The sequence below is a fragment of the Pararge aegeria genome, chromosome 7 (genome assembly GCF_905163445.1).
Source record: "Pararge aegeria chromosome 7, ilParAegt1.1, whole genome shotgun sequence".
Taxonomy (NCBI): Eukaryota; Metazoa; Arthropoda; class Insecta; order Lepidoptera; family Nymphalidae; genus Pararge; species Pararge aegeria.
In genome coordinates this window covers 6,315,819-6,342,281 of record NC_053186.1, presented here as the reverse complement: position 1 = coordinate 6,342,281, position 26,463 = coordinate 6,315,819, and the positions used below count along the sequence as shown (strand labels likewise).

The following is a 26,463-nucleotide window of genomic DNA, read 5'->3' as shown; positions in this document are numbered from 1 at the left end:
CTGCCCTATTTAATAACCCAAAATGAACGTTTTTTTATAAAGACGACAATTTGGCAACTTGTTGGAAAAGTTAGTGAATCGGCAGCTGTTATTCCCATTAATACACGTCCCCATGTACACTATATTAATATCATGACTTTTATAATGTTCAATTTCATCTTTTAATTCATTTGTCTTATAGGTATTCATAAATTATGTAGTTCTATCTAGTGAGTTCAAGTAGCCCTGCCGTACTAACCAGTTGTAAAATATATAAATAAATAGCTCAAAAGACTGATAAAAAGGTACCGAGATGCTAAAATAGCGATTATAAGTTAGCCCTTGAGTCTGCTTATGTAAATAGCCAACCTAAGTATCTAACTAACAAAAGGGTCTACCTCTAAAATAAATTCAAACTTTATAAATGTTACTTATTTTATTCTAAAAAAATGGTAGGCTGTTTGCTGTTCTTCTTCTTTTTTTGCTTTTTTGGCTTTTAGGTTTTAGGTGTTCTTAACTGTTTAAAGCTCTCTAATAACTAATGAGTTTTTTTTTTCATATGCTGGCAACACTCAGTACTTTTGACACAGAGTACTTTTGACGAAGAGGCAAACAAACCATTATGTGCCTATTTGCTTTATACGAGTAACCTTTCTAACGGCAGTTTAAGAAACTAATGTGACATCCAATTAATGGTATAAGATTTAGGAATCAAAATTGCTTAAAATTGTTATGCTGCTTCATGCAACCTGCCCGGCTAACATGAGCAGGAGGCAATTATCTCCACGGATAAAAAAATATCTTCTCCCACAGCTTTCTCAACTCTTGCATTGGCGCATGAAAATATTATTTAAATAATATGTGAAATTAATCGGGGTTAAACTTCTCCTATTCTATGTTCCCGTGCTTTAGCAGGTGGATACGTTACTTATATAATATATCCGCTGTCAGAAGATATAATTTTTGTCTGCTGCCTGTGCTAGCCCTGCTGGGGTCTCCCGTCTGAACTGAGAACAATGTTCTTACTTATGACTTAAAGTCAAATACTGAAGTCAAAATTCATTTTACAAAGTCAATTATTAAGAATTTCTTTCTTCAATAACTAAGATACTTGTCTATAAAACCGCTTTACCAACAAGGTAACAAGGCCGTGGCGCGGGCGCGGTGATTTTGATCACTGGATTGAGTTGTTCTGTTTATCGTCATCAGTCTTGATTAGTCTGTGGACGCAAGTAGCACGTCAAAAATGTCGAAAAGTGTGTCAAAGCAATTTTATTTCACAATTTACGAATTTTAAAGCGCCAGTCCGCTCGCGAATTTAACTCCTCGCGTCCGTGAACCGAACGCCTTTGCAGAAAACTATTTTTTAAAGGAAGAAGAAAAAATTGATTTCCATTTGTAAGTAGAAAATTTCTTTTTTCCTAAAGTGAAATTTTCACGTAACACATAATTATAATTTATTAGAGAAACACTACACTGATTTTTAAATTTGGGATTACATTTTTATTTCATGATCGATTCGAAAAATTGTTTAGAAACTAGAAGATCAGTTAGAAAATAGTGTTTACAGTTTTATTCACGTTTCACTGGGTTAGGTACTTATTAGTGGACTATGAAGAGTATAGGCGTAATTATCTTGATATGGTTGGATGATATAATTATGAAGAAATAATTTATTTGTTGGTCTAAAACAAGTTTTGGTTAAAAGAGTGAAATTTTAATACAAAACTCGTGTTATTCACTCTCTCTCTGAGTGACCTTGATTTTTTTGGCATACTTCGGAAATTCAAATGAGTACACGTGAATTAAAAGAGCGACCGATCTGTATATTAGGTAATAAGGTAGTGCTAAGTGCACTGAAATATTTTTTTTCTAAATTATATTTAATATAAATTTTGAAAAAAAATTTATAGCAACTTTCTTCTATGGTAGCATTTAATGATTATCAACACAAAAAAACAATAACTATTTGAAAAAGGAACAGTGAGCTCTTTTTTATTTAGGTGCTCTTAAAGAAAATTAAATAATGCAAAATATCATACAATATGTGAAACTTAATAATGTTTAGAAGATTTTTATAAAATAATAATAATAAGTAACATATTTAATTAACTATAAAACAAAAGTTACCTTAATAAAAAATATTAAGCGTACCTTAAATCAGAATGTGGCAGATATACAGTGTGTAAGAAAACTGATTGCTTTTTAGCTACATTTATTATAAGTTTGGTTGGCATGGCTTCTTAAAAACAGTAATAGCTCAATGCAATGTTTGATCTTCACAGAATAATATGAATAGTTATGAATACTTCATTTGAATACATTTAAATTCAATCAATCCTAACCATGCTCATACACACACACACACAGAGTCACAGCCGCTGTTTGAGATGCCACTTGATAGCAATGATGGTGAGTTCAGATGACTTGTATAAACGTTGAACCAGCTTTATTTATAACTATTCCAAATTTCAAAGCAATAGCATTAATAATGACATCCATAATATAAGGTTGTGATAGACAAACATTGTCACAACCTAACTTTTTGTTTCCATCATTTTGGTAACGGACCCCTAAGATAGAAAGTTACTAAGCCGGTGACCATCACTAAATGGCGTGCACAGGGTTCTTGAACTGGGTATGCATAAAGGACGAAGATGGCAAAATCCTTCTTCTTTATGAGTTATGTACAAACAATTTAGAGTAAGCAGTGTTTTTGTGCTTGTATGAAGTGCACACAACTGCCATCACTGTCTAGTAGGTTGAAAGATATCTTTATTGTGATATATTTCTTATGGCTGTTCCTTTGTTAACATACTATAATAATATACATGTCTAGTAAATACCCTAAGAGAATGCCAACAACAGAAAAGAAACTGTGAAATTGACAAAAATGTATACAAATGTAACTCAGTATATATGAGCCAAAAGGGTAAAGTAGGTTGAGTGCATACTTTACCGTTTTGGATCATATTTAGGTTAATAAACATTGATATAGGTCTTTATATGCCAAATTATATATTTATGACATATTGGTTATTTACATCAATACAAATAAATACAATTAAAGTGTCTTTTTTGTAAAAGTATTAGTTGAATATTTTTATGAATATAATAAACTTAAATACTTATAATATACCGAGAAACACCCAGACACTGAAAAACAATCATGTTCATCACACAAACATATTCCAGTTGTGGGAATTGATCCCACAGCCTAGGACTCAGAGAGAAGGGTCGTGCCCACTGCGCAAGTCGGCCGTCATATCATCCTAAGTATATCATCCTCATCGCTATTCATCTTCGAAATCAAGTTTAGCATGCAAAAAGCTGAAATGATAATATAAACCTTATCCACTTATAAAAATAAAAACAGTTTTTAAATTGTTTTGTCCGTCTGTCTGTTTTGGCTAATCTCCAAACCGCCTTGACGATTTTGATATGAGTTTTACTGGCTGCTAGCTGAGAGGAGTAACTATTTTTTATAATTTTATAAGTTTGTTTTTATTTAAGTACTTTTATTTCAAAAATATGACTACGCGCAAAAAAAAACGACTCATTTTCATGCGCCTTTCATATATTTAATTTATTATATTTTAAATTTTGAAGTATATATTTCTTTATAAAATTTTTGTGACCTGGGATGGCGCAGTTGTGAGCACCAACGGGCTTACAAGTGGGAGGTTCAGTTTCGATCCCCAGCTGAGACAATTTTGGAATTTATTTCTGAATTTTCTTTTATTTATTTATTTTTATTTATTTATACTCTTTATTTGTACACCACTCAGAAAAACGAGACAAAAAAAAAGAACAAACACATGAACTCGTACGATGTCGCGTAGAAACCAATTAGAGATACCTATGCGTTTAATAATATAACTGCAACTCCCCTAATATCAAGCCCGCTACCGTCTCAAACTGCATGATCACTCAATTACCAGTTGATATTGCAGTAAGGGTTTAAAGGTAATGGGACGTAGTACGTAAAAAAAAGAGTACCTACACATTAACACACTTTCAATAGGTATATACAATTTTATATATTGTCTTGAGATGATGGTCATACCTACATTCATTTACTAAACTGAACTACAAAGGATTCAAACGTGCCCTGTCGGACTAGAATGCGCGATATGAGATAGTTATGTCTACCCATTAGTTCGTCTATCTCTATTGGAAATATACTAGTAACCGTTAAAGGAACAAGACAAACTTATAACCGATATTTTGAAAAACAACCCTAGGGGTTTCCAATAGGGGATGAAAGTTTGTGCGGGAATTTATACTGATCAGATTTTGTATGCGGGAAAAGTCGCGAAAAACCCGCTAGTTCTAACTAAATTTAGTTGTTTACTCACAGTAGGAAAATGCCTTATGTACTACCAACTATTTTTAGTATGTTAAATGAACCATAACATAATATTTACTATTTCCCCTGGCCTTAAAAGGAAGGAATTTTAATTACCCTCGAATTGCATAATTAACTAAGTACTTACTACATATTCAATTTTATTTAGATATTTTACATGAGTTCTCGGTAAGAGGTCTACGGAATCAGATGGGCGAATTATAGTGCGTGTCGTGAAACAGTCACGGTTGGTTTCTGAGTTCACCATTGGTTCTGAATGAGGAGGTTCTACTGAGACGTACCCAACTTTTAAAATTTCAACTTAATTTCAGTGGACAAACCTGCCCTTCATTTGCCCTGATTATCCATCGCCGAGCTCGAGAGCCGGCGAGAATCTCGGCAGTTCTTCTTTTCAAGGTTATCGTATTGCGATATTAGCTACATTAAAACACCATTAGGTAAATCACGTTTTCACTGGAAACTATTTCAAACCTTGCTTCCTGTTGGCCTGTATGTAGATCTTGCGATACCTATCTGCTCGCACATTCGGCACGTTGTCTCAATACGTTTAAGGAATAACAATTGACTTGATTTACGTCATCCCCACACCATGCATAGAATGTATTCGATGATTTACGCTCGTGAACTACTAGGAAATTGTTGTACGAATTGGGTTGACTGTTTGATGCTACTGATTCTAATTACTAATTTCATCAGGATATCAAGTAGCTTTGCTTTATGAGCACTTCTAAAACGTCATGTCTGTCTGTTTGTAGTGATTTTACTAGCAGTTCGGAAGGTATAACCTACCAAGAAGAAGCCGGCAAGAAAGTTAGCTAGTTGCTCTGTTAATCAAGTCTTTCGTCTTTAAAAATTTTGTATAGATTTTATAGAATTTACTAGCTGATACCCGCGATTTTATCATTTTGTTTTTAATAAGCAACCAAATGGTACCCGCGTACCATTTGGTTTTCGTGGATATAAAGACGTGCGTCTTCAGAATGCAAGACATCTCTGCAAAAATTTCTCCAAGATAGGTTTAACTGGGAGCTGAATGTTAACGTCGTGTTTTACCGGGATAAAAAGTCCTATGCCCATCTCTAGGATACATGCGAGATGCAAGATCGGTGCGCAGAAACAGACACCTTGGCAATTCATTGGCATTTCCATCCATTAATTTACTTTGTGCAAATGTTCACTTCGATCCGATGCTGCGTGTCGAGGGACAGGACAAGCTCACAAATGCTTTCGCTCATACTCGTATGTATAATATCATATTGTTCCGTACGATATTGTATCTTATCTACGCTCATATCATTCAAATTCTGATAGTGAACTAAAAAAAAGTTAAGAATGATATTTATTTACATAAATCACTAATATCTTTGTCTATTTATTATATAAAAAATAATTTACTTCGCGTGTGGCTCAAAAAATCTTTTTCTTTTCATTTGAATGGTTTGGCAAGATTTTAAATGCCAGAGTACCTGCCGAGAAATCGAAAAAAAACGGAAATAATTTTGTATGGGAAAGATCAAAATCGGTAATATTGATTTAGTATTGATGATTATTGATTTATGGGAGAAGCCTAAAATAATGATTAATAATAATCATTATTTTAGGCTTCACCCATAAATCAATAATCATTGCCATTGCCATTTCCACTTCATGCTATTTTTGATTAATTTCAATAGATGGCGTTCTTTACGTTATTACGAAGTTCATCGGGCCATTTCATCATGTAATAAAATTAGCATTTTTTCCATACAAATAAAAATAGTTATGTTCTTTTTCTTGTTTATATATTTTTTTAATACACCCGTAATCATTTTATAAATATAAAACATCACTTAACCAAAATAAAAAAATCCCCATATTCGCTTGTCTAAGCGCGCGTGGCTATTTTTCGCGTTAAGCCTACACTGTTAAGTTTTAACTAAGCTATTAAAATATTTAAACACATTACGTGTTTAAATATTTTTTAATTGGCATATTAAGTTTTATAATATTAATGCATTTGTTTAAGTCTACCTTAAGTGGCTTGATAAGTGCGATTTGCAGCTTTGGATTAAGTGCAGTTTCTATTTATCTCGTTATTTCCGTCTAAAATAATAATCAACTGCATATCTCTTCCTTTATCACTAAGATCTTTCAAACATTAAGTAAATAAATTACTATCGTGTAGTTATCTTAAATTGCTAATTTTCTCTTATGGCTTGCCGCAGTATTACTGTCATCAACTGTTAATAGTTCCGGTGGCATTGTGTTTAAATAACAGATAATTTTAAAGACAGAAGTACTTATTAAAAAAAATCCATAAATATCAGCGAATGTTTAAATTTTATAATAATTATGTCTCGCAAACTATTTCAGACTGAAATCTTAATATTACTAAAATAAAATTTAGACAGTGGTGGTCATATAATTAAAAGGACGCTTTTTTAAAGGGAAGAATTTTCAAACTAACAAGTATATCTTTGTATGAAATGCATGTATTCTTTTTGTATTTCTCATGATATCGCTAAACGGTTCCATAGGCTAGATTGGCTAAAAAATAAGAAGATAAACTTGTAACACTAGATCCGAACCTAGAAACCTATTACTACATACTGGCTAGTTACATACTTAGAACGCTCATGTAGTTTATTTTATTCAAATAGAGAACTCTCTGCGATTAGTATAATTTCCGCGCCATTTAGTGCTTTAAAAGTCTTAAGGGTGGCTTCATATGAAAACCATGGGGAAAAATAAAAGTTCGAGAGAACGTCGAACAAAAAGATAGCCGACCATCCGCAATACTCAAAAACGATGGTACGAACGATGGTATGATTGAAATATAGTTAGTTTGGCAAAACATAAGCCTTTTAAGGGTCCCGTTAACCCGTCAGAAATCTTGACACGCACGCAAAAAGTTGCACGGACGGATAGCAAGGAAGGTACCTATGTTGAAACGATGACATAAGGCAAGACGGACTTTCATTTTGAAGAAGGTATGAAAACTGGACAGTTAGACACTCGAAAAATGTTCTTTTTCTGACCGGACAAAGATAAACAGGGAAGTTCTGATGGAAAACGTTGTGTACGGCGCCCTCTGAATAAAGCATTCGACCCGAAGTACAAATTGACATTATTAAAGCATTGTGGGGAAATATGAAAATTTGGGGGTGCTTTTCTGGACATTGTGTTGGAGCTATTAAAATGATAGAAGAAAATTTGGATCAATTTCAATACAACAATATACTAGAAGAAGCAATGTTACCTTTAGTTTAGCTGAAGACGTGCTTTTGGTTATTGGGACATTTCAGCACGACAGTGTGATCCAAAGCATACTACATGCACCGTTACGGAATTTCTCACGTCGCAATCAGTTTCTGTCTTAGATTGGCCAGATAACGGCCCAGATCTAAACCCGATCTAGCATTTTCGGTGTGAAGTCAAGAAAAATGTTTCAAATCGGCAGTTTGACAATTTAAGAGAGCTGTATGACGTAATGAGAAAGCGTAACAAACAAACTTACATTGACATTTATAATATTAGTAGGGATATGTGGCTATTTCATATAATAACTAGTTACTTCTAAGATAAAACACATGACAACACATCACATGATTTAGAGTAAAAAAATTTGGCACTTCAAATCGTTCATATTTACGAGTATATAGCCACAACTGTATAGCCTATGTTACTCGCTGAGAATGTACCTTTCTACAAGCGAAAGTTTTTTTTAAATCGGTTCAGTAGTTTTTATGTTTATCTATTATATACACACATTCAAAAAACCAATTTTTTTTCCCTTTTTATGATTATAGATAAAATTCGTGGACTCCACACATCCTTAAGAACATTATGGAGACCTCTCAGGCATGCAGTTTTCCTCACGATGTGCGTGAGGAAAACTGCATGCCTGAGAGGTCTCCATAATGTTCTTAAGAGGTGCGTGCTGGTATTCGAACTAAGCCCCCCGAAAGAAAAGTTGAGCTCCTACCCACTGGGGTATCGCCGTTTCCAGCGTGGTGGACCACGGCCTTAACCCCTTCTCATTGTAGAAGGAGACCCTTGTAACATAAACTGCTCATGTAAAATGTTAGTATTTAAGATCCGTATCTCGTTTGAGGCACGGCTCGTTCCCGCCACGGGTCTAGCTTAAATCATCCTCTTTAAAATAAAATAAATCAAAGTAACCAATAAAACCTAAAGGCTCATGAATATTTATGCTCTAACCTAATTTTAAATTTTGGCAAACATGATTTGGTCATAATCTAATTAAGTTTTGGTAGATACTAATGGTATTCAAATATATTGTATGCGTAATAAGCTCAGGTTGTTAAGGTATAAGTCCCATAATTTATTACCGCTTGTTATCTACCATTTCCGTCCTAATAGGAATCGGAACAACTATGAACAATCGTCCTTTTCACTCGCAGTGTTTTGATGCTAACAAGATTCCGTGACAATAACCTAACGGGTGAGGTTTGAACCTACGACCTTCGGTACATGTCATTATAATAATTTCTTAACTCGTAAAACCAGCTTCAAAGAATGTACGAGGCCTTGCATGAGTACCTTATAGGCAGAGCGCTCGTGGCATTGTTAGTGTGATTCCAAACCAACAAAAAAGAATTATGATTTGTCACATAATTTACAAAATGAAAACAATCTTGATGTCTTGATTGTCTTTAAAGTACATACATCTCAGATCTTAACTTATATAAATAGAATGCAAGAGTTCATAATATTTAATATTTAATTATTATGGTTCCAGTTGCGTAATTCTACTGTAAATTAATCTATTAGATTAGGTCGAAAGTGTCCCAGAACGTAATCAGATCAACCCGACTCCAATCAGTCATTCTATTCTATCCAACATAATGGAGTGTTTTAGATCGCGAAGCCAGAAGCTTTATAAATGAAGGAGCGAGCTTACTGGCGTAGCCTTTAAAAAACTTGCTAAAGATTCTACTGCTTTGTCGAACTTAAGTTTATTTAATTTACTGTTTGGGTAAATAAATGATGATTTGATAACGACATGTTAAGGCTTAACATATCAAATTAAAATGATGTAAGATTTATTGTATTCGCTTACGTATCATTAAATTTGGGCTTTGGAATCTAAGAAAGCAAGATGTTAAATATTTCGTACATAAATTTACATTAAAATTGACTTTTAATTTCGTTGATCTATTTATGGCAGTATTAAGTAGCGTTATATTTCGCTATTTGATACTATATTTGGTCGTAAGATAATCATGAGCGTAAATAAATAGCAGGCCGTTCGAATACCGTTTGAAGCACTGTTTTATAACCTCAGTTTTACTATGCCCGAGCGAAAAGCAACAAGGGCCATATAGATATAGTTATGCCATAAGAAATAATGTCTTAAAATATATCTGCTATCGACTCCTAGCCTAGCTATGACATTTGGAGTAAGGGAAAACCCTATATCGATAGCTTTCTGAAGAATGCCCTGTTATATTAAACTTGACGACCTTGTAGCCAATAATCCAGGTTGAATGCTTGCGTATTGAAATTATACTGAGAGACGGACTTAAAACAAATGAACCAAATAATATAACAACTATAAAATTACCTAAGTGTATTATTACTCATAACTACATTCTTTTACTAAAAACTATAGATACGAGGGGCCCAAGCGCGTTCTTGTCCTAAAGGCCCACTAAAATCTAAGAACGAGTATTCTTTTTGTAATAATCATCGTCACTGAAAAAAATAAAATCCGGACAGGTTTATTCCCTTATCATTTAACATGGTTTATATTTACTATACATTTACTAGAACTATATTTTTTATTATTTTTTTAAATAATAAAAAACTGGTAAATCTTACAATTTTTTTTATCGAAACCACAACCCATTATTTCCTAAAACGCTAAAACGCTAAAACGCTAACCTCCTAACTACTCCGCTGTTGGTCTTAATGGTTGGATGTATAAAGTGAAACAGAAACAAAGATAATCATTTCCTAAGTTCCCATACACAATTATATAATCAAATCGGGTCGGTAAACCCAGTTTGTATGTATGTCATACGGCTATTTAGGGTAAACGCATCATCTGCTTTATCCCCCCTACTACCGAATGATGTGTTGTATATTTATTTTATGTCAAAATAAAATGAACCGACTTTAACAATCTTTCGACTATAGAAAGCCATTTTCTTAAAGAGTAACATAAGATATATTTTATTAAAGGTATTTGTAAAGCCAAACGAAAACGCAGCACGCTGCTTAATCTGGGTGCGCTGACGAAATGGTTCGTCATATGTACATATACTATGTGCTACAAAAATATCGCTCTTCAGTATTGTAAATAAGCCTCAATACAACATTTTATGTCGAAAGGTATTTAAAGGGTTACTTTTGATCGTCATTTTTATGCATTAAATACTTGTCCCTACTATTTATTGTAAGGATTTATATATTAATCATAGTAAAAACGCATTTTATCATCAAATGCAATTTTATGTACATTAACACTGGCCCTTTATACTTAGCATGGTACTCTACATGGACTAGCGATCTCGATAGACGCTGTTCTGATTTCATAGTAAATAATATACTGGAATCGGATCGAAGAACCACCTTATGGATAGTCGTATAATTGAATATGATGCTATTTAGATATATGCCACTTATTTTATTACTATTACTATTTTGATTGGGCATGCGTTTTGTTCAACGTGAAGCGGGAATGGTCACTTAACTACTAGGGAAGATCTTAAACGAAAGATACTACTTATTTTATGGTTTTCATCAAGGGGTTCCTCGCTTTACGAGGCCTCGCAACAATTTCGGAATCATGTTTAGAAATAGATTCTATTCTTAGCTATTCACACATAAAAATATCCGCCTATATTTACCTTTGCAAGTAGGTGTATTTGAGAAGAGTTAGGTACAAGAAATATAAATTGTTCGCAAAACCGCAAAGGACGCCTACGCATTGTAAACGTCCTTAAACGAGTCCCGACTGTTTGTTGAGGCTAGCGGAAAGGGTAAGTGGTCAAGTTGGTCACTGGACACCCGACGAGTTACCATGGATACTGGCGCGTGTACTTATCTGATTTCCAATGAACATCATCCTCGAAGCACGTGGGACCAACGACAACGCCAATTTCCTAACTACGGGATAGTATTGAGAAATGTATAAGTAAATATGAAATAGCTTAATTTACATTCATTATTATAAAAACGGGCAAGGCTTCGGCTTTCCTTTCGGGGAGACAAAGTTCAAATCCCGGCACGTTCCTCTACCTTTTCGGAGTTATGAGCGTTTTAATTTAAGCAATTAAATATCACATGCTTGCCTGAGAGTTCCCCATAATGTTCTCAAGGGTGTGAAAGGTCTACTAATCCACACAATGGACTACGGTCTGAACCCTTTTGCTTCTGAGAGGAGAGCCGTCCCATATACTGAGCCGGTACTGGGTTGAAGATGATGCTAATGATGATGATAAAACAACCAATCAAAAAATAGTTGTAGGAGTTATCCTTTCATCCTTAGCCCCATCCACGTCCACTTAAATATGGGCAACATTCGTGGACATAATAAGTTTGAATTCTTATAAAGGTCCATTCAAACTTTCGTACCTTAATTAAAGATTTTCGTGGTTAATCAACATTTCTTAAGCATAGATCAACGGGTACATACCACGATAATATTTTGAATTTGTCCATATTTCGACCCAGTTGCATGGATCGTAGTCACGACGGGACTGAGTACGTACCGTACGTAGGTGCGTTTTCGTACCTTATTCATTAATTAAACCTTTTGTGATGGCCGCTCTTGCGCAGCGGTCGGCGTGGATTTCTTTTAAGTAGACCAACGTCTGGTCGATCCCTGGCGGGTGAAAAGTTATCTCTGGTCTGATATTGTGGCAGTCTAGGGCAATGGCTAGTTTCCACTCTACAGACAAAGACGAACGATCCGGGGTATGATTTTTATAAATTTGCCAATTGCCATACCTTACTTCCTAAAAGATTGGCCGCTACCATCTTGAACGACGTCATCACTTGGACATGTGAGATTGCAGTCAAAGGCTGATTTGTCTATAAGTCTGATTCCCGGACGCAGAAATCTTTGTTTTCCGCGTTCTAAAACTGACAAGAATACAATTGAGTATAACTATACCGCGAAACTGAAATATGTAAACAAACTGATTGCCCGATAATATTCATGTGTTACATGTTTCATGGGATTTTCCTCGTTGCTTTCAGTTGAACTGGTGTCGTCATCGTATTGTCTAAATTAAGAAACGTAGGCGTATGCCCCTGACTTTGGCCGCGTTAACGTCATTAGTGCGATGTTAGGATGCTTATGGAATGTTAAAATAATAAATTGGTATTATGACAAGTAAAATCCTGTCTTTAAAAGTAGGCAATCTATACTTTTATTTGTCCCTTAAAATTGTGTTAACGGTGAAGGAAAACATCGTAGGGAAAGCTGTCTGCCTAAGAGTTCTCCATACTGTTCTCAAGTGAGTGTGAAGTATTTCCTAACCCAAACCTTTCTCATTCTGAGACGAGACCAGTGCTCTCTAGTGGGCCGTTTTGTGTTGACAATGATGATTAGCTAGGTTCATAAAAAAACGTTAAATCTCGGAGATTGTCGATATTTAACCACACATAAGCGAAAAACATTGTTGTATTTTAGCTTCTCCATAGCGGCCTATGTTGAATACTTCGAGTAACTAGTAGGTAAACCTCGATATAAAGGTAGGAAGAATATAGTTGTCATACCTCTCATCTTCGCAAGTGTCGTACGAGGCGACCAAGGTAAGGTACAGCAGCGTCCTCTGTGCTACTACTGCAATTTACTGCGATCTCCAATCCGTCTGCCCAGCGTGGTGATTATGGGCAGACTTCATATATAAAGTCTACTCTTTAGTCCAGCAGAGTACACTTTATCTATATAAAGTCTACTCCGCTGGTCGAAAAAGTAGTCTTTATAAAACCTATTACTGCTATCAGTTATAGGCTTTTGAGTATGATGATTTCCCGGGATATTTTTTTTTTCTTATGGACTAATTTATCATTTAATTTCATCAAGAATGTGCATTGGTTGAGGAGAATATAGGTAACAGACAAACAAGACTGGTACACTTTCGCATTTGTAACATTAATGTTTATTTTAATATGACTACCTCCCTAGCGCATTACTCAGGGCTGTTTTATTAGTGGTAAGTCCCGGATTCGAACCCCGGCAGGGGTATTTAGCTATTTGAATTACTGAAATTGTCTCTGCCAAAAAATACGTAAAGCCAAACGAGTTGTTAGTGTTTCGATACGATACGAAACCCAATAGGGGTAGTGGGTTTCGTTATATATGGGTTTAATATAACTGCCATAGCTACCCTTAAAATGTTAACCCGCTACCATCTTTGACTGCATCATGACACCACCAGATGAAATTGCAGTAAAGATCTAATCGGAAGTTATGTAGAGCACCATCCGGACTCCGAGGAATGACAATTATATCTCGTGCCATTGGTGTAAAGAGTTGGAGGCACGATGAGGAGTACGCGGGACTAGCTCGCAGAAGAATAACAACAATAAACAATATTCAACTTTTCATAGTCGGTTAAAAATAGTTGGGTTACTAATAAATACTGGGTCACTACACTTTTTATGGACGCTGTATGAATCTAGGTCATAAAGTTCATACACCTACCTATATATCATGTAATTAGAATATGACTTAATTCGTAATGGATGTTTAGTTTAGTTGAGTCACTGATGTCCTTGTTACAAAAAAATAAACTTGGTCTTAAACCAGTCTATTAAAAACTAGCTGTGGACCCTGATATCGTCTGCGTGCGTTTATTTTAAGCATTGTTAAGGTTGATTTAATTTCTTTTTGCAAATATATTTATTAATAAATAACTGACTCGCGCAACTTCGTCTGCACTCAATCGTTTTAATATCTTAAAAAAACCTAGAAACTTATTGCAGCGCTACCTACCAAGTCCAGTTTTATTTCCAAACTATGTTATACGCGGCCCGTCGTCGCCGTACGTGTTATTCTATACCCGTCGCAACTTCTAAGCGATAGGTTCAATACGTATAAATTAAAAATGAATTTGCAGGTATATAATCAAACTTAATATTTATATTATTTTATTTCTTTCACATTATAATATTGGTGGTTGGTACGCATGCATTCGATCGTTGTCCCATATACTTTGCGACTTGCTGTGAAGAGTTATTTTCTTTAACTCCGACAATATTTATCAGAGCTCCATTAAAATAATAGACATGCTTGAGAGTATACACTTTCAAATAAAAAAAGAATTATTAAAATCGGTTAAAATTTTAACGGAGCTATGACTGTTTTACTAACTGTTAAAAAATTTCATCCCGTTTCCCGGAGGAAACTTATTGTTTATCGGTATAAAAAGTATCCTATATGTTGACCCGGAATACCAGCTACCATTATGCCAAATTTTATTTAAACCCGTTCTGTAGTTTTCACGTGATGCCCGGACAGACAGACGGACAAAAATAAAAATCTGTTTTGGACTCAGTATCGATTATAAAGCATCCCCCGGTCAAAATTTTCAAAATATATTAAATGTACAGAAATCTTCCAGTTACAGTTTTATTATAAGTATAGATTATTATAATTGCAAAATGTGGACAACTCTCAGGCATGCAGGTATTCTCACGATCTTGTGATTTTTGTATCGGGATGTACGAAAATCTAAAATTGTATTAATTTTTTTTGTATAAATTTCGTTATAGTGGCAATAAACATTCTGTGATAACCCTCGTCCTATTTAGATTCATGAGATACAGCTCGCTATTGGACAGTCGGAAGGACAGCGAAGGCTTAGGAATAGGGAGATGTTCTGAACTCGAAATAGTAAAACTAAATTCGCGATTTCATCAGATGAAAAAATCAATACCCAAGTTGTATAGTGAGAAAATATTTATCAGCATGTAGCAGGTACGCTGACAAGACGGCGTGGAACCACTAGTACTTCCAATAAATTGATGCTAAGGCCTCTGTTATGGGGCTAAGGTTAGAAATTTCTATACTTTCACTACTTTCACTCATTTAAATATTATATTAAATGTAAATATTACTTGCGTAGTTTTTATCGGTCTTCTAAATTTAACAAAAGATTGATTCGGCTGTTTATTAAGACATTTTTTTTTACTTAATTCTTACCTACAAGAGTACCCCACGCACTTTGTCAAAATGTGAAAAACTGAAACGGTTCAACCCATTTTGACGGGACTTTCACAGCCAGGTAGAAGTTAGAATGGCGACTTTTTTCTTGAAACAGAAATTTAAAGGCAAGGATAGGGAGTTATTTACATTTTCAGATAACGATCTTTGATAATATTTTAGTTACTTTATCTTCTTCAGAAGATAGTACAAGATTCCTGTTAGAGCATGTCAGAAAGCTTTTTAAACATAAAGTGATGAAACGGGTGTTAGAAAATAGTATGAAACTCCTGTGTTTTGAAGTTAATGCATAAAAATCTGCATACTTGTAAACCTCAGAATGGGTTTCTTTTAAATAACCGATAGTGAGTAGAATAGGGGTTAATTTACTAGATATATGAATCGAAGCGTTGCATTCGTGAGGCGCAAACGATCGGCGCCTTCAATAAGAAGCAAGTGAAGGATCACTATTTGTCTGTATCGGCTAGGCATTGATGGGAATGATCCCTGTAATCGGTTTTTTTTTTTACTAGCCGATGCCCGCGACTTCTTCTGCGTTTGATTCCAACCACATTCAGATCTACACAGTTTGGACAAAATGAAACACATATTCAGTGGCGTGCATTGCATATATGCAAATAAGCAGTGCATACCCTACCCTCAGGGTCTTAAAGAGCCTTCAGATAGGACCATTAAAGTTTTGTAATTAAAAAAAAACTAAGTAAAAAATATATGAAAGCGCCATCTAGTAATGAGCGGCCAAACTTCTAGGTCAATTGTCGCTAGACAGGCGACAGCGCAACCAGCACGCGCGAGGCGTATAGCGTACAAAATAAAATCTTCTACTTCGTATTTTAATTTCTAACCGTAAATGCTAAACATTTACCTTTTAAAACACGTAAAAATACCTATATTATTATTTAAATCCCATGTTATCGATTGCAGGGTAAATCAATTATTATAAATCACTCGACATATGACGCCATCTACTGTTGCATAGAAATATCAAATAAAATAATCACGCCCAAAGAAAGAATCGTTCTGCTAGATGTGTGCGTGCAAGTTAGTAGTGTGTGTCGTGTAATATTATAATCGTGCGCTTGTACTTACAAGATTAGCATCGGTCTTGTGTGAACAGTTTCATTCATAAATTCTCTAAGTGTAGGTGTCTATAAGCACTGCTTACGGAAGTGGATAATCAATTACGTGTTTGATTTTTTTATGAATAAAATGATTTGCTTGGTTTGTTATTGTTGTATACTGCCATTATTCTTTTTTAGAAATAAAAATATCATTAACAAGTGTAAATACCTTACAGTGTCTTTTAAGAAAATTAAGGAACTAATATTATCAGATTAGTCTTTCGTTTTAAAAATGAGTTATGAAATCAAACGCTGTCTTAATTATGACGAATGAATAGTTTACGTTTTTCAGGAATCATTGGAAAGTGAGAAAGTTAACAATAAATATTGTTTTTATTTATTGTTTACATATCAAAGTAAAATAGCGTTCTAACCTATACTTAGAAATTAAAAACATATTTTGACTAATTTCGATTGCAATATTTTCATTGGCATATTCAATCGCCATTATTGTTTACCTTCGAACAATGCTCTATGGCGTTAGTGATAAATAAACGGTTCAAGTGCATAAATTCAGTAACTTATAAAAGTTTGAGTAGTGATAGTTTAATGTGTTAAGGTTTATTTATAGTTTTTTCATTCTTTTTATAATGAAAGCATATTCGTGCGGTCTTTGTTTGGGTTCAGTGTGCCTGGAAAAAGTACTTAGAGAAAACTTTAATTTCTATCCCTATATCGTAAAATTAGAAATCATTCGCAAAGGAAGGTGTGTACCAATGTTACAAATATCCCAATAAAAAGGTGATAAAGTAACACGTATGTTTAATAATAAATATTACGAAAACTATTCTTGGCTAAGCGGCTTTGTACACACCAATCGATTATTTTGCTTTCATTTTGTTTTATTGTCCAATATACGTAAAGTGTGGAATGATAAAGGATATTGTTATCTTAATAATTTTCATAAAGTCGCTAAAAACATGATATGTTGGAAAAAAATATTATCATCATCATTGTGCTTAGAAAATGCTGCCGAATGGTGTGTCAAAATTTTGTGACGTAAATCAGGGTATGTACTTTTATTCAATGAGCAGTAGATACACGATTGTATTAAATCAATCAAAGATATAGGTAACTTTCGTAATCGTATTTGATTATAAACCGACATATCTAAATTTTACTTAATGTTTGTGCTGAACACCTCGTGCATACCCTGGGTCCAAGGGCTATGCACGCCACTGCACATATTATAACCTCTATAGTACAAAAATAATTATTTAAATCGGTTATAACTTGTTGGAGTTATGGTGTAAAATCGTCAAACACTTTCATCCCCTCTCCCAAAGGAACCGAGCTTAATGTTGGCATAAATATATTACTTCTAACACTTCCAAGAATATGTAGTTTAATGATGATCGGTTAAGTAGTTTTTGTGTGAAAGCGTAACAAACAAACTTACATTGACATTTATAATATTAGTAGGGATAGGTATTATGCATTTACAGTAGAGTATTTGTATGTTTTTATGTTTGTATATATGTATGGAATATTTATTATATTTTTGTACATATTTTTAATATGTTATGTTTTATATGTATTATGTTATATATTTATTTTATGTTTGTTTAGTTTAAATCATAATAGTTTACTCTTTTCTCGTATGCCTTTGGTTGCCTGGAAGAGAACGCTTATATTTTTGCAATAAGGCCGCCAAATTGTACGTTCTACCTTATTGTGCTATTGTATATGTATCTCTGTGATTTTTTTCTGTGGTGTACAATAAAAGTGTATTCATTCAATCATTCATTCATATTAAATGCGATAGAATCACCTGTTAAGTAATAATTGTTTGAACGACAAAAAGTGGTATTCCATTCAACTATACAATTGTATTTATAAGACTTATAAATATTTTTTTAAATTGTACTTTAACATACATCTGATACATGTTTCTTTTCGCAAATCAAAATCGGATTTTTTTATACATATATTTGTTATTTTATATTTTACTTAAGAATACAGATAAACTATTAAGAACCACCCTGCGAAAGCTATCAGCTTTTTCATGCGATGTTATACTGCAGTCAACGCTCTCGCAGCTGCATATTTCTAAAAAATAATCACTGATATGAATAAGTCGTATTAACGATATACGATATGGAACCACCAAAAAAAAAAAAAAAATGGTGCACTTGTGACGTGACGTGCTGGTCACATTTTTGGTTTATTTTCCCTTTCAAACTTTTTAAATTAAAATTGTACTTTATTGTTTACAGGTAACGCACTGCCGACACCATGAAAGTGTGGGGAGCGCACGGGGAATTCTGTGCCAAGCACCAGTGGGAGGTAATCGTAGCCACGCTAGCCCTACTAGCATGTGCGGCCAGCGTAGAGAGGCATGGCACAGGCGGCCGATCAGAAAGATGCGCTGGTTGGGCCAGGGCCTGCCCAGGGTTAGAAGCCGAGTACCAAGCGGCCGACGCTGTAGTGATGACCTTCGTCCGTTGCACAGCTCTACTCTACGCGTACTACCAAGTCTCGAATCTCCAAAAAATCGCCTCCAAATACCTTCTGATCCTCGCCGGTATATTCTCCACATTTGCCAGCTTTATATTTACATCGGCATTGGCTAGTTTGTTCTGGAATGAATTAGCTAGTATAAAAGATGCTCCTTTCCTGTTTTTACTAGTAGCTGACGTAGCTAGAGGTGCTCGAATGGCTAAAGCTGGATGGAGTGCAGGAGAAGATCAAGGCAAGAGAGTAGGGAAAGCTTTATCTTTGTTGGGACCGACTGCGACGCTAGATACACTTCTAGCGGTTTTACTAGTCGGTGTTGGTGGACTTTCTGGTGTTCCAAGGTTGGAACATATGTGTACATTCGCCTGTTTAGCATTATTGGTTGACTACTTAGTTTTCGTAACTTTCTATCCTGCCTGCTTATCATTGGTAGCAGATTTTGCTTCCGGTAGAAAGGAAATGGCTCCAGACAGTCCGTTTTCAGAAGAAGACTTAAAGCCAAATCCAGTGGTGCAAAGAGTTAAGATGATCATGGCCGCTGGATTACTATGCGTGCATTTGACAAGCCGGTGGCCTTGGACAAGAGAAAATGGTATGATTGAAGGATCTCTATCAGATGGCTTCAAATCTGCAAATCATGAAAATGTTCTGTTTCACTCGTACGTTAAATGGTTTTCAGTAAGCGCTGATTATATTGTTATAGCAACATTGCTATGTGCTTTGATCATTAAATTCATCTTCTTTGAAGAACAAAGGAATTGGGTTATCGACATGAACGATTTAACAGTTAAAGAGGTTGTCCAACATAGCGGTAGTAATAAGAAAATATTTTCAATTGGCGAAGAAGATTTAAAAATTGCGACATCTACACAAACAGATTCTTCGCTAAATTTAGATGAAACTGAGTGGCCTTCGCTTTCCCCAAGCTCATCTTTTGCTAGATTAAACGCTAAGAAACGTCCGATGGCAGAATGTTTAGAGATATACCGTTCAGAGGGAATCTGTACATCGTTAAGTGACGAAGAAGTTGTAATGCTTGTCGAACAATCTCATATACCAATGCATAATCTCGAAACTGTATTAAACGATCCCTTAAGAGGTGTCAGACTGCGCAGAAAAATCATATCCTTAAGATTTGGAACCGAATGTGCTGTAAAGAAACTTCCATATTTAAATTATGACTACAGTAAGGTTCAAAACGCTTGCTGTGAAAATGTTATAGGATATGTCGGTATACCAGTTGGTTATGCTGGACCTTTAGTTGTCGACGGCAAAGCATATATGATTCCTATGGCTACAACTGAAGGTGCTTTAGTCGCATCCACGAATAGAGGAGCAAAAGCCATTGGCACTCGAGGTGTTACTAGTGTTGTAGAAGATATAGGTATGACCAGAGCTCCTGCAGTCAAATTACCTAATGTTGTGAGAGCACATGAATGCCGTCAATGGTTAGACAATAAGGATAACTATGCATTAATAAAAGAAGCTTTTGACTCCACATCAAGATTCGCACGTCTCCAAGAAGTCCATATAGGTGTCGACGGAGCAACTCTATATTTGAGATTCAGGGCGACAACTGGTGATGCCATGGGAATGAACATGGTTTCCAAAGGTGCTGAAAATGCTTTGAAGCTCCTCAAAACCTATTTCCCCGATATGGAGGTAATCAGTCTTTCTGGAAACTATTGCTCTGATAAAAAAGCCGCTTCTATCAACTGGGTTAAAGGCAGAGGTAAACGGGTTGTATGCGAAACAACAATCTCAGCTGAAAATTTGAAGAAAATTTTCAAAACCGATGCGAAAACTTTGACTAGGTGTAACAAGATTAAAAATCTCTCAGGATCTGCTCTCGCTGGATCTATAGGTGGGAATAACGCTCACGCAGCGAATATGGTTACAGCTATATTTATAGCAACAGGTCAAGATCCAGCTCAAAATGTGACTAGCAGTAGTTGCTCAACTAGTATGGAGATCAGTGGCGAAAATAGAGATGATCTATACGTCACTTGTACGATGCCGTGTTTAGAAGTAGGAACAGTTGGTGGCGGCACAGTGTTAGCTGGACAAGGGGCGTGTTTGGAAATTCTCGGAGTTAAAGGGGCTGCGGTTCGCCCTGCGGAAAACTCAGCAAGACTAGCATCTCTAATATGTGCAACAGTTTTAGCTGGAGAACTAAGTCTGATGGCTGCATTAGTTAACTCTGATTTAGTTAAATCTCACATGCGCCACAATAGATCTGCAATTAACGTTCAGGGTACTAACGTGTCAGGTGTCACAAATGGTATGACACTCCAAGTACCTAACTTATAACAAATGATACTGGAAATAGCTTTAAAAGATTTTAAATGAGCAGATGAGAAGAATATGACTTAAAATATTAACTTAATTATTATAATTATCATGTATGTTTTCAAAAGGAGGAAACTATAACTATAATGGTAAAAAACACATATCATCGTTGATGGACGTACAACAGCCATGAATATTTTGGCTTACAAACTTGTCCGCCATTTTCTGTTTCAAAATAGCGGCTACGCTATAAAACGTTTCATCTCATAGAGAATTTATTTTTATTGATGCCAGTTATGGATTATTATGGGGATTATGCGGGGCCGCTATTTTGGGAAGAATGGTAGGCAAGCTATGGTCCATACGAAAATATTTAAAACCCCTTTAAACAGTATTGTTTCAAACTGTTCTAGATCGGAATCTGGTATGGACTATCAAAGACGATATTACAACCAATACCGTATATATTCCTCAAACGTTGGGTAGGGCGAGTGCTATTCAATGTTTGTCTACCAGTATCCTTAGGCGATTATGTTTTTATTGTAGGGACGGACACATAAAAAAAGTTTATACTTTTGTTAAAACTTTTCATAAGCTTGATGAAATAAGATTTAAAAAATCATGTTTACAATTATTCATCTTGTTTATGTCAGTGTGGTTTTGGTTGGTTTTTTTTTTGCCTCTTATCATTTCCTCAATAGGAAAACCTTTGTTTTGTACTTGATTTAATTTTGTCCACCTTACGACCGTGTTTCTATGATGAAGTTGCTATAAGCCATGAAAATCTAGATTTATTTCTATGTACTTCATACAGCATTCCATAAAATTATAAATCTGGGCAAATATATTTTTGAGAGTTTGAGTATCTGTTTGCTTTAGAGTGAATAACTGGAACATTGATTGGTACTGCCTCCGAAACCGGCTCTCGAAATCTAGTTGCTTTTTAATAATGCACTAAACTTCAAATTATTTTTTTGAGAGGTTAATTTGAAAGGGAATATTGATATAGTCACACGTTGCATCAACATTTTAAAGGTTTTTGCGGATTTATCAATTTTAGGCTTTGATTTCCTTTTGGTGTTCATGCAAAGTACAATAAGACTAGTCGCCTATGGCCACTTATCATTTAACTCAACAATTATGTAATCAGCAACCTTCACTGCCGTTGCTTAAATGTTTAATGTATGAATGTATTCCTTGCATATCAAGTCACCTTTTAAGAAAGTAACAAGTAAATAAAGCCTAGAAGAAATATGTAAATCTTTTTTTTGTGATAATGTAAATCTATTTGAGAAACAACTGTGCTTCTGACAATAGCCTTAGACTGTACTAAGGGTACCTCTATTGTGGTATTAATGTTAATAATTATTAGAATATCACATTGTGTTCGTTTAAAAATGTGTATTTCTCGAAGAAAAAGTATGCATTCAAGTTGTATATGCGCGATGTAGATGAGAAAAAGTGTAGTGCCTAAAGTCACACCTAGTGTAACTCCCAGTGATTTACCAAATTATAGTGTTTTCACTTCATGTTTAAATGGATTCTACGGGACTCTTAATCAATTAGGATTACTTAGTGTAACTACTAATAATATTTATTTAGTTTTATGTATATTAGAGTTTAGCCGCGTGACCGCCATTTTGTTTAAGTAAAAAAAAGAACATACATTAATGAGTTTTCTTTCGATCCTAATCAGTAAACGCTTGAATGCGTGTTTAACTAAGCACACCGTAAGGATGTGCATTATTGACTCCAATTGCACTACCTATTCCTAACACTGATTCCGAAGACTTACCATCAGCTGCCCAATTTGCTAACTTTCCCAACAAGTTGCAAACTCGTCGTTATTTACAAACGCATCATTTTAAAAGCAACAGTTTTCATCTCCTCGCATATTTTGTATGGGAGATAACAGGTGCCCCACCGCTTAGCAACTTTTGAAAAAAATTGCGAATCAAAAAGGTGTGAGTGTATATCACAATATATTAAAACAAAATGCAATAGACAATTTATTCTGCTAATTGTAGCAGTAAAGGTGTTAAGGTTTAGTAATTAAATGTAATTCCTAAACCTTTAATGTCGAAATGTTCTAATTTTAAAAATGATGTTTCACAATTTTCAGCAGTTCCCTTACATCGACTTAACCGCTGAATCGATGTTATTGTAAAGCACGTATATTTTAGAACCTGTAGATACCTAAAAAATATCCCGAGAAAGGAACCGAAAGCCGTTCCCGCGGAGTTCAAAAAAAATAACCATTGCAACTTATGTACGAAAAAAAATTTGCATAGGCATAGCGGATGCATCCTGACGTAGGATACTTTTTACACAGTTTTTACACGATAACAAACTGTTCCAAAAAAATACAAAAACCGTTACTTATTGTTCCGATAAATAACAGTAAGGTACAGTAGTAGTTAGTAAGTATACTAATAAAAAACAGAGGATGATTTTTTATTAGAAGTCTAATCTCTCAAACTATATTATCTATCTGAAGATATTTTTTGTTTTTTATATAAAGCCCTATTCTTAAGGAAGGTTAGGTTATTTAACATAACGCTTAGACCTTTTGGAGCCAACCTAAATGAAAAAAGTCGGAACTGAAAGCTAAGAAAACTAATTTATAACGTGGGTGGGCAATGCGACACGGTCGGTTTTGGTAAATTTAATTATCAGAGTCTTAAAGGACCAAGTAGTAGGAAACCGCTTGCTTTAACACAAAGTCGGTTATTTGTTGATGTTTTTTCGAAATCTCGCCTCACATTAGCCGGTGTTGTAAGCTAACCTTGCGATCTGAGGCGTCGAGTGTTGGGCAAACATTATATTATGAGCTTCAACTCACGTATTATTAGCTACTAGCTGTACGCTGCGGTTTCATCCGCTAAGAATTTAAAAAATTGCACTCTCAATACCTTGAACTACTAAGGTACTGCGAGTGAAATTTTTTTTAAAAGCTTTTGTGATGGTTCTCGTCCGGGTACTAGTACTTATAAATAATAATAAATATACTACGACAATACACACATCGCCATCTAGCCCCAAAGTAAGCGTAGCTTGTGTTATGGGTACAGAGATGGCTGATGAATATTTTTTTATGTATATAATACATATAAATACTTATAATATACAGATAATCACCCAGTCACTGAAAAACATTGATGTTGTTTGTGTGTTCATCACACAAACATTTTCCAGTTATTGTGGGAATCGAACCCTCGACCTTGGACTCCGAAAGCAGGGTCACTGCCCACTGCGCCACTCGGCCGTCAAAAAAACTTACTACTGCCATGCTTATTTCTGCCGCCCAGAAGCACTGTTGCAATGCTGAGTTCCGGTATGAAAGGCTTTGTTTCTGGTGCAGTTAGGGACATGAGGCCTAACAACTACGCCTCTATTTGAGAAGTTGAGGCGGCACTTTGTATTTATAGCATGCCCTGCGAAATGTGCCCTTAGGCTCCATATTAGATCATAAAATATGTCCCTTTTAGATTATAAAATGGTGTGAAACACTTAAATCTCTTTACTAAATTCAATTCACACGTCCAAAAATAGCGGTTTTCCTTTTCCACGGGCAACATTGTAAAAAGAAACTACTTTTGAAGTTGGTCGGCAAAACTGTATCTCTATTTCTCTTATTCTCTACGTTATCTGTATGTTTTATCTTTCTTCTCTCTCATGTAACGGAATGTGTAATCATTAATTTCACTCAATTTTCGTCCAAATAAAATGGTAGTTTCAATAAATGTAGCCTTTGGCCCACTTCGATAAATGGTGCTAAAATGAAATATGTCGTTAAAATCGGTTCAGAGAAACATCAAAAGTTTTAAATTCGTGTATTATAAGCATTGTTCGCATAATTGTAAAAAATAGACTGAATAAGAGGCAGATATACTTACTCGATTTTTTCTACCCTGTATTTTATTGCAAACAAAATTATCCTAGTCTAAAAGGCAAATGTTTTAAAAAAAATAAAAGAGACTTTCCTTACTTATGTACACGTTTTTATTATTTTTAAAACATGTTTTACACTAAAAAAAGTAACAAAAATATTAATTTCAGTATAAGATGTTTCGAAATAAACGGCCCTTTAAAAACAGACGTACATATGAATTTTATTTATTCGTAAATAGATTTCATTTAACTGCAAAAAAAAAACTAATTGATTCAATATTACCGTGAATATGAAAGTGTTATTTAAATGATGACACGCGACCTTAACACCTGCTTCGTTGGTCAAGCGATTAGCAAGTTCAACTACGTATTACGAGATTCAAGGTTCAATTCCTGTACTTGGCATACAATACTTGGCTTAGGAGTTCGAGCCCCGGCACGCATCTATAGCAGAAAAAGTTATGTGCGTTTTAAGTAATTAAGTATCACTTCTTGTAGGAAAACATTTGGGGAAACCTGCATGCCATTCTCAAAGGTGTGTGAAGTTTACCAATCCGCACTTTGCCACCAATCCGCACTTTTTCCACCAATCCGCACTTTGCCACCAATCCGCACTTTGCCAGTAGTAGACTACGGCCTTCTCATTGCAGATGCTGAGAGTGGGAAGTAATGGATTGGTATGATGATTATTCAAAAATTCTAACTAGCCCACAAACATTGTCTTTTATTGTCCAAATTCTTGGCAGATGCGTCTACACATATAAAAAGAAGGATTAAAACAAACACCCACAATGCCTCCAAATAATAATAATACTTGGACCTTGCTCACGAGATTACGCCATGTGGAATGTTGAGTCGACCGTTGTTGTTCCGATCGTCGTTTCAGTCAATGGTCTTCTCGCGAAAAGCTTCGACCAACATCTTAAGAAGCTTTCGCTTGGTTGTTGGATCAAGGGTCGGATACAGAAGGCAGTAGTCCTTGAAACGGCGCGTATTGTGAGGAGGTTCCTCACTCTGGAGCCCCGGTTGCTTGGGCATTCAAAAGCCCCGCAAGCGGAGGGTGGAAGTTTTTTTTTTTTTTTAAATTTTTAATAGTGTTTTTTAATTTATTTTTAAGCATTGTTATTAATTAAAAAAAAAAAAAAAAAAAGAATAAATGATAGAGAAGAAAATAA

The 26,463-nt window shown here is 35.0% G+C and overlaps 1 protein-coding gene across 2 annotated transcripts; it reads left to right on the top strand.

Moving 5' to 3' along the window:
* The first annotated feature begins 1,206 nt into the window (after nt 1-1,206).
* On the top strand, nt 1,207-23,064 carry LOC120625096 (3-hydroxy-3-methylglutaryl-coenzyme A reductase). 2 transcript variants are annotated; one of them, XM_039892022.1, is made up of 2 exons: nt 1,207-1,377; nt 18,868-23,064. In XM_039892022.1, exon 2 carries the CDS (start codon nt 18,887-18,889, stop codon nt 21,416-21,418), a length of 2,532 nt encoding a protein of 843 aa, XP_039747956.1. In that variant the 5' UTR covers nt 1,207-1,377; nt 18,868-18,886; the 3' UTR covers nt 21,419-23,064. The 2 variants fall into 2 exon arrangements, with proteins under 2 accessions (XP_039747956.1, XP_039747957.1); XM_039892023.1 differs by lacking the exon at nt 1,207-1,377 and adding an exon at nt 17,637-17,660.
* Nucleotides 23,065-26,463: the final 3,399 nt, after the last annotated feature.

What these genes read in the sequence shown, in the direction of transcription:
- LOC120625096 (XM_039892022.1), top strand. Translation starts at nt 18,887, where the DNA reads ATGAAAGTGTGGGGAGCGCACGGGGAATTCTGTGCCAAGCACCAGTGG.